Source organism: Penaeus vannamei, chromosome 32, assembly GCF_042767895.1.
Source record: "Penaeus vannamei isolate JL-2024 chromosome 32, ASM4276789v1, whole genome shotgun sequence".
NCBI lineage: Eukaryota > Metazoa > Arthropoda > Malacostraca > Decapoda > Penaeidae > Penaeus > Penaeus vannamei.
Window position 1 is genome coordinate 1,584,395 of NC_091580.1, and position 10,000 is coordinate 1,594,394.

A 10,000-nucleotide genomic window follows, 5' to 3' on the forward strand; every position below is an offset into this window, starting at 1 on the left:
GTGCTTCCTCAAGCAAACCGGCTAAAAGAAGGAAAAAAAAGAAGGAAAAGTCTCTCTCAAAAGGGTATAATCGGCACGGAGAATAAATGCGCATTTCTCTAATATGTGTCTTAAAGTTGCGCTTTTTCGGAGCGAAGTCGGAATCAGGAGGCGACTGTGATACGGTGGTTACGAACATATTTTTTTTCTCTCTCTCTCTCTATCTTTCTATTTGATTATTTGTCAATTTGTTTATTTGTCTATATTTCTGTCTGTCCATCTGTTTCTTTATTTTTTATCTATATTTCTAATAGACTATTTGTCAATTTGATTATTTGTCTATATTTCTGTCTGTCTATTTCTTCTTTTTGTGTGTTTATTTGATTATCTGTCTATTTCTCTATTCGTCTATTTGTCTATCTATTAATTTATCAAATTGTCAATTTGTCTATTTTTCGGTTATCATATTTATTGTTGTGTTTGTATTTGTTTACTTCTTTATTTGTCTATTTGTCACTCTTTCAATCTGTCTAGTTCTATATCTGCTTATTTGTGTCTGTCTATTTGGCTGTTTACCTATCTATCTGTCTATTGTAAATTTGTCTATTTGTCTATTTCCCTCTTTGCCTATTTGTCTAATGTGTCTATCTGTCTTCTTGTCTATTCGCTTATTTATTTGTCTGTCTATTTGTCTTTTACTGTCTATTTGTTTATCTACCCAACTACTTGTGTAACTATCTATCCATCTGTCTATCTGTCTTTCTGTCAGTGTACCGGCTTAACTCCACTCCATCTATCCATCTATCAGTCTATTCATCTGTCTATCCATCTAGCTATATACTTTATCCATCTATCCATACAGCCGACATCATCTATTTCATTCTATATCCGGTCTATCTATTTATTTGTTTCCGTGTCTATCCATCCATCCACTTATCCATCGGCCTATCTGTGTCTTTGGCCATTTATCCGTCTATCCACCACTCCATCCACCCTCGCCTGCGCCCACCTGGTTCTCCATCTACCCCCCCTCCACCCATCCTTGCCTCCCTACCCCCAGCCTCCCTCCTATCCACCCCCTTCTATCCACCCCCTCTATCCATCCCCCAGTACATCTAACCCCTCCATCCTCATCATCCCTCGCCCTCCACCTAACCCCCTTTTCCCCCCTTCCCCCTCCCCCCCTCTCCCTCCAACCCCCACCCTCCTACCCATACTCTCCCCTCCATCCCCTCCATCCCTCCCTCCTCCTCCCCCTCTCCCTCCATCCTCCTTTCCCCCTTCCCTCCCTCCCCTTACCCCTCTCCCCCTTTTCAACCCCCTTCCTCCCACCACCCCCCATCCACCACCCTCCTCTCCCCTCCACCACCCTTTCCCCACCCACCCCTCTCCCTCCACCCCTCCCACCATCCACCCCCTTCCCTCCTCCCCTCCCTCCATCCCCCCTCCATCCCACCTCCCCCTCCCCTCTCCCCCTCCCCACCCCCCTTTTCAACCCCCTTCCTCCCACCCTCCACCTATCACCCCCTCCCCTCCCTCCACCCCATCCCTCCATCCCCATCCCCCTTCCCTCCATCCCCCCCCCACCCTTTTTACCCCTCCCACCCATCCATCCCTCTCCCCCTTTTTACCCCTTCCCCCTCCTACCTGGTTCTCAATAATGGCCGCCACCGCCCCACCATCCCACCCACCATCCCCCTCCACCCACCCCCTCCCCCCCACCCTCCATCCCTCTCCCCCTCCATCCCCCTCCCCTTTCCCCCTTCCCCTCCTACCTGGTTCTCAATGACGGCCCACCATCCCCCCCCACCCTCCGCCCCTCTCCCATCCTCCACCCCTCTCCCCCTTTTCAACCTCCCTCCACCCACCCATCCCACCTCCCCCTCTCCCCCTTTTCAACCCCCCTCCCCTCCCCCCTCTCCCCCTTCCCCTTCCCCCTTCCCCCTCCTACCTGGTTCTCAATAATGGCCGTTCCACCCCACCATCCCCCTTCCCATCCCCTCCACCCCCCACCCCCACCATCCCCCCTTCCCCTCCATCCACCCCCTCTCCCCCTTTTTACTCCTCCCACCCATCCATCCCTCTCCCCCTCCCCCATCCCCTTCCCCACCCTACCTGGTTCTCAATAATGGCCGCTCCACCCCACCATCCCCCCACCCTCTCCCCCTCCCATCCATCCCCCACCATCCCTCTCCCCCCTCCCCTCTCCCCCTCCCCATCCCCCTTTTCAACCCCCTTCCTCCCACCCTCCACCTATCACCCCCTCCAACCCCCTCCCCATCCCACCACCCTCCACCCACCCTCCATCCCCCCCCACCCTTTTTACCCCTCCCACCCATCCATCCCTCTCCCCCTTTTTACCCCTTCCCCCCCCTACCTGGTTCTCAATAATGGCCGCCACCGCCCCACCATCCCCCCACCATCCCCTCCTCCCCTCCCACTATCACCCACCCACTCATCCACTCATCCACCCCCCTTTTCAACCCCCCCTCCATCCCTCTCCCCCTTTTTACCCCATCCCCACCACCCCCCCACCATCCCTCTCCCCCTCCCCTCTCCCCCTTCCCCCCCTACCTGGTTCTCAATAATGGCCGCCACCGCCCCACCATCCCCCCACCATCCCCCCTCCCATCTCCCACCCATCCACTCTCTCCCCCTTTTTACCCCTTCCCCCCACCCTCCATCCACCCCCCTTTTCAACCTCCCTCCACCCACCCATCCCATCCCTCTCCCTCTCCATCCCCTTCCCCCTCCTACCTGGTTCTCAATAACGGCCCACCATCACCCACCCACCCATCCCCCCACCCATCCCCCTCTATCCCCCCTCCATCCCCCACCATCCCCACCCCACCCTCTCCTACCATCCCTTCCCCCCCCCTACCTGGTTCTCAATAATGGCCGCCACCGCCACAGGTGAGATGAATGACGCAATCGAAGCGAAGGTGTTGCTGATGCCGAACAACGTGCCTGGAAGACGAATAGATGAGTGAGTCGATGAATTAATTAATAGGATGCGTTAATTGTACTGTAATTAGTAAATTAAGGAATTGATAGTATGCGTTAATTATATAGTAATTAGTAAATGATTGAATTAATGGTATGCATTAATTATAGAGTGAGTAAATGAATGAATTAATGGTATGCGTTAATTGTACTGTAATTAGTAATATTTGGATGAGATGAATAGATGAGTGAGTAAATGAATGAATTAATAGGATGCGTTAATTGTACTGTAATTAGTAATATTTGGGTGAGTAAAATCCGTAAATTATATAGTAATTAGAAAATATTTGGGTGAGTAGATGAATTAATTAATGGTATGCATTAATTGTACTTAATTAATTATACATTAATTAATTAATTATACGTTAATTATACAGTAATTAGTAATATCTGGGGGAGTCAATGAATGAATTAATGGTATGCATTAATTATAGAGTGAGTAGATGAAGGAATTAATGGTATGCGTTAATTGTACTGTAATTAGAAATATTTGGATGAGATGAGTCGAAGAGTGAGTCAATGAATGAATTAATAGGATGCGTTAATTGTACTTAATTAATTATACATTAATTAATTAATTAATTAATTATACGTTAATTATACAGTAATTAGTAATATCTGGGGGAGTCAATGAATGAATTAATAGTATGCATTAATGATACAGTGATTAGAAAATGAATGAATTATTAGGATGCATTAATTTTACAGTAATTACTAATATTTGGGTGAGTAAATGAATTAATTAATAGTATGCATTAACTATATAGTCACTGGTAATATCCGGATGAGTAAATTGATAAATGAATTAATAAATAAATCAAAGATATTAATCAGTAATATTTGAATTAGTAAATTATAAAAAGATAAAAGATATTAATCAGTAATATCAATTTAATGAAATTGATAAATCAATGAATAAATAAATAACAGACATTATTCATTAATTCTTTTAAAATCTACTTACGATACAGAAAAAAATGATAAAATTACTTTTACCAAAATATATGAAAAATCAACTGAAACTTATTGAAATCTCCCACAATCTATTTTTAATAATCCTATCAGATCCTTTTTTCTGAATCACTGACAATTAATTTTGTTTGTAATCCTACCGATAAACCTAGAAAGGATAATAATAATAATGATAATAATAATAATAATAATAATAATAATAATAATAATAATAATAATAATAATAATAATAATAATAATAATAATAATAATAATAATAATAATAATAATAATGATAATGATAATGATAATAATAATGATGATGATGATAATAATAATAATAATAATAATAATAATAATAATAATAATAATAATAATAATAATAATAATAATAATAATAATAATAATAATAATAATAATAATAATAATAACAATAATGATAATAATAATAATAATAATAATAATAATAATAATAATAATAATAATAATAATAATAATAATAATAATAATAAATAAAATAAATAAACAAAAATAGATGATTAACGGATAAATGAAGTTAAATACATCACAACCATAATGAAAAAAAGGAAAAAAAAAAGTTTTGTTCATTTGCAGACTCCTAACATTAAACCCAAGAGCAAAAAATAAATAACCATCTTTTATAATAATGAATAACAGAACACTTATTATATCTTTTATAATCATAAATAAAAAATCATAATAGAAACCAATCAATCAGTGTAACTAAATACACCAAACCCGCGATAAAAAAAAATAAAATAAAATAAAATAAAAAAAATAGATATTCGATTCGCACAACACAGTCACGGAGCGAAATTCATATAAACAATGAATAAAATTTTGAAATTCCTTTAACTTTAACTAACAAAGGTTACGTTCTTCCATAATTGGAAGCAGGATTCAAAAGCATATTTTACAAAAGTTTTTTTTTTTTTTTAGCATGGAACTGTACAACACCGTAAATTGGTGTATTTTTACTGGGTTAAAACATGGCGTTTCCTAAATATGTATTTGTGATTTAAAGATGATGGTGTTGACAAGGATAATGATGTTGACAAGGATAGTGATGTTGACAAGGATCATGTTGACAAGGATAATGATGTTGACAAGGATCATGTTGACAAGGATAATGATGTTGACAAGGATAATGATGTTGACAAGGATAATGATGTTGACAAGGATAATGATGTTGACAAGGATAACGATGTTGACAAGGAAAATGATGTTGACAAGGATAATGATGTTGACAAGGATAATGATGTTGACAAGGATAATGATGTTGACAAGGATACTGATGTTGACAAGGATGATGATGTTGACAAGGATAATGATGTTGACAAGGATAATGATGTTGACAAGGATGATGATGACAAGGATAATGGTGTTGACAAGGATACTGATGTTGACAAGGATAATGATGTTGACAAGGATGATGATGACAAGGATAATGATGTTGACAAGGTTAATGATGTTGACAAGGATAATGATGTTGACAAGGATAATGATGTTGACAAGGATAATGATGTTGACAAGGATAATGATGTTGACAAGGACACTGATGTTGACAAGGATGATGATGTTGACAAGGATAATAATGACAAGGATAATGATGTTGACAAGGATAATGATGTTGACAAGGATGATGATGTTGACAAGGATAATGATGTTGACAAGGACACTGATGTTGACAAGGATAATGATGACAAGGATAATGATGTTGACAAGGATAATGATGTTGACAAGGATAATGATGTTGACAAGGATGATGATGTTGACAAGGATAATAATGACAAGGATAATGATGTTGACAAGGATGATGATGTTGACAAGGATAATGATTTTGACAAGGATAATGATGTTGACAAGGATAATGATGTTGACAAGGATGATGATGTTGACAAGGATGATGATGTTGACAAGGATAATGATGTTGACAAGGATAATGATGACAAGGATAATGATGACAAGGATAATGATGTTGACAAGGATAATGATGTTGACAAGGATAATGATGTTGACAAGGATAATAATGTTAACAAGGATAATCATGGTTACAATGATATCAATAACAGTGACGATAATACTAATAAAGATAATAATGATAAAAGTAGGTAAAAATAATGAACTACCTATATTTGAGAAAGTAATTTGATGATAGTGATGTTGGCATCTATAATAACGATTGCAAAAGTATCGATAACAGTAACAATTATAATAACAATGATGATAATGCTAATGGGAATCATTATGATGATCAACATAATACCAAAAGCTTTATTATCCTTGTGGATCTTACATACAAAAAAACTTCTTAATGCCTTTAATATCAAAATTATATATATGTATATATTTTTTTTCCACTGTTACCCAGTACATAATGTAAATTTTCCTGCCACGTTTTATAGTGTATATAAATTAACGTGTCCTATATTACACATGTCTAAAGAATAAATATATATATATATGGTATGTTCAACAGAAGGTAGGCCTACATCTAGGCTTGAGGGATGACACTTCCACACTTTAAATAAAGAATGAACTGCCAACTCTTGAAAACATGTACCGGACTTGTTTAATTGTTATTGCAGCTGGCTCCTAAATCTTTTATATTTTCTAGGACAACGTAATGGAATTTGGTGAGATTTATTTGTTAACCTTTTAAGTGCAGGATATAAATAATGCACTGTCGCTTTTTGGTGGCTAAAATATGAATTTATAATGTTACTTATATTGTGTTTCCGACATATGTTCCTTTCCGATCAGAGCTGGGTCATCATAAGGCTATGTCGAAAAGATTTTGAGATACAGTACAACCTGGTTGGAAATATATGTTTTTTTCTCCTGTCTAGTTAGAAATTCATCTATGGCTTTATCCACATTATGAAATTAAAAACTGTAATAAGACGGGTTTGGAATTTTGACTTTATCTGTTTGTGGAATAGAATTTATTCCCTCTTTCTCTTTTTCGTGGAAAAGAGAATATCATTAATGTTCACATAAAATCAGAGTAAAATAGTACCTTGTTTTAGTAAACATGATACGAAGAAATTTTCGTTGATGGCTAAAATACATCTATGTCCGGTTTATCATATAAGCTAACGATGAAGATGGAATAATGCATCACATGAACGGATTATATAAACAAAATCAAAAACTAATACCCGAATTTTGTAACGGCCATCCATATTTTTTTTTTTTTTCATTATTTTCACAAACTGCACAAAAAGCTTTTTTTTCACCCCAAGACCCCATCCCAAAGTCATTTAAACCCAGACCGCCATTTTTTACGATGTTCGAAAAAGCTTACGCCAAAGATTGAACCCCCCCTCCCTCTAAGCGAACGGTTTATACGCTCATAAAATTGATTAAAAATAAAATAAAATGAGGTTGAACCGCTTATAGAATCCACCCAAACAAAACCATCTTTTCCCCAAACAACCTCGATAACAGAAACTCGTCCATTTAACGGTCTTTTGCTTAAAGAAATTGTGGAATCCACACTTTAAAACCACAAAATCCTCTACTAAGGAATAATACAGCAAAAAAAAAAATCACTTGATAAACCAAAATAATACAAGAGGGAGAGTACATTTTGTTTTTGAAAATGACAATCCTAAATGACAATCCTAGAATTAAGTTAAGACTTCCTACATTCGTGAAGATTCTAGCACAAGAAAATCGTGTCAAAAAAACGGTTTTGCTTTTAATTAATTTCTTTAAGCATACGGCCGTTAATCCACAATTTTTTAAATTAAGATAAGACATCCTGCATTCGTGAAAATTCATAAGAAAATTGTGTCAAAAAACGGTTTTGCTTTTACACAATTTCTTTCAGCATCCGGCCGTTAGTCCACAATTTTTTAAATTAAGATAAGACATCCTGCATTCGTGAAGATCCATAAGAAAATTGTGTCAAAAAAACGGTTTTGCTTTTACACAATTTCTTTCAGCATCCGGCCGTTAGTCCATAATTCTTTACCCGAAAAGTTGGGTGCGACGTCAGTGTGGTTAACGAGCTGACTGGTCGTTATGGCGCCGTTGAGGAACATGCTGAGGCACAGGAGAGAGACGGTGAGGGCGGGGTCACAGCCGGAATAGGCCACGCCCACTAAGACGACTGTCGGTCCCAACATGGCTGCCAGACGTAAGGAAAGGCGTAAATATGATAATTATATGTAAAATGGATGGGGAAATATAGGGAAAATGTCACAATACGTAAATGGGATAAATTAAATAATATGTAATGTGGATGATTCGAGAAAAAGAAAGATAAAACGATTGGAAAATAAGGTGTAACGTAGAGGCAGAAAAGGAAATCATCAATAAGACACAAAAAAATAACACGAAGTAAAAATAAATAAACATATGATAATCCGACCCAACGATGCTGCCAAGAGGAGGGAAATATCACAAAACAAAAATCAAAATAATTTGGAAAAGGAAAAAAAGAAAATGAAATTAAACAACTCACGAAGCAGAGAAAATGGTTACAATGCTCAACTAGAACAGCATGTGGGTCCAAAAATCAACATATATATATATATATATATATATATATATATATATATATATATATATATATATATATATATATATATATATATATATATATATAACGAGAACGTAACATATAACAAGAACATACAACAAGAACATAACATAGAACAAGACCCCAAAAACCAAAACCCATACCACAAAAGCCACAGCAACAGGACCAAAACAAACAAGACCACGGCCCCACCGCCCACACCGCCCACCCCGCCCACCCCGCCCACCCCGCCCACACCACCCACCCCGCCCACACCACCCACCCCGCCCCACCGCCCACCCCGCCCACACCGCCCTACCGCCTACACCGCCGCCGCCCACACCGCCCACACCGCCCACACCGCCCCCACCGCCCACACCGCCCCCACCGCCCCCACCGCCCCCACCGCCCCCACCGCCCACACCGCCCCCACCGCCCACACCGCCCCACCGCCCACACCGCCCCCACCGCCCACACCGCCCCCACCGCCCACACCGCCCCCACCGCCCCCACCGCCCCCACCGCCCCACCGCCCCACCGCCCCCACCGCCCACACCGCCCACACCTTACCAACAGCACTAAAGATTCTTCGCGTGTTGACGATGGACAGGAACCCACGAGACATGAGCCACTCGCCGCCCGTGCTTGAGATGATGCCGCCCACGTACCGACACAGGAAGGGGAGACCAGAAAGCAAGCCATTCTGTGGGTGAGATTTTGCAATGTTGAACTGTGCAAAGAGTTTAAATGGGTGAGAGATTTCTGCTACTCTCCATTTCTCCATTTTCTCTCTGTTTATGCTTGTCTGCATATTTTTTACTGTTTCTTGTTTGTATATTTTTTCTGTCTTTCTGTTTGTTTATTTATCTGTTTGTCTGTCTGTCTGATTATGTAATTAGTTATTTATTTACTTATATACCTCTCATATAACACTTATCAATATGGATGAATAAATAAATAATCATTTAACACATCCCTGTAGATAGATAAACAAATTATATCTATATATGTATATTATCTATCTATCTATCTATCTATCTATCTATCTATCTATCTATCTATATATATATATATATATATATATATATATATATATATATATATATATATATATATATCCATCCATCTATCTACCTATCTATCTCTCTATCTCTCTATCTCTCTATCTATCTATCAATCGATCTATCTGTCTTTCAATCTGTCGATCTATCGATCTACCTATCTACCTATCTCTCTCTCACTCACTCTCTCTCTCTCTCTCTCTCTCTCTCTCTCTCTCTCTCTCTCTCTCTCTCTCTCTCTCTCTCTCTCTCTCTCTCTCTCTTCTCTCTCTCTCTCTCTCTCTCTCTCTCTCTCCCTCTCTGTCTGTCTATCTATCCATCCATCCATCTATCCATCTATGTCGCCCCCCCCTTACCTTCTTAATGGAGAATCCCAACACATTCCTCATGTAGGTGGGCAGCTGCGTGAGGTAGATCGAGAGGCCAAAAGTATTGCCCATATCGCACACGATGATGG

General features: G+C 39.3%; 1 protein-coding gene across 1 annotated transcript in view; it reads right to left on the minus strand.

Moving 5' to 3' along the window:
- The window catches only part of LOC113828818 (sialin), a 30,967-nt gene that overhangs the window by 3,631 nt on the left and 17,336 nt on the right, over window positions 1-10,000 (minus strand). Inside the window, exons 9-12 of the mRNA XM_070144371.1 lie at window positions 9,900-10,000; window positions 9,053-9,185; window positions 7,934-8,089; window positions 2,861-2,946 (exon numbers count right to left, since the gene is read on the minus strand). The exon at window positions 9,900-10,000 is cut by the window's right edge and continues 116 nt beyond it. Of these exons, the coding sequence (XP_070000472.1) occupies window positions 2,861-2,946; window positions 7,934-8,089; window positions 9,053-9,185; window positions 9,900-10,000 (476 nt within the window). The remainder of the gene's footprint in view (window positions 1-2,860; window positions 2,947-7,933; window positions 8,090-9,052; window positions 9,186-9,899) is intronic.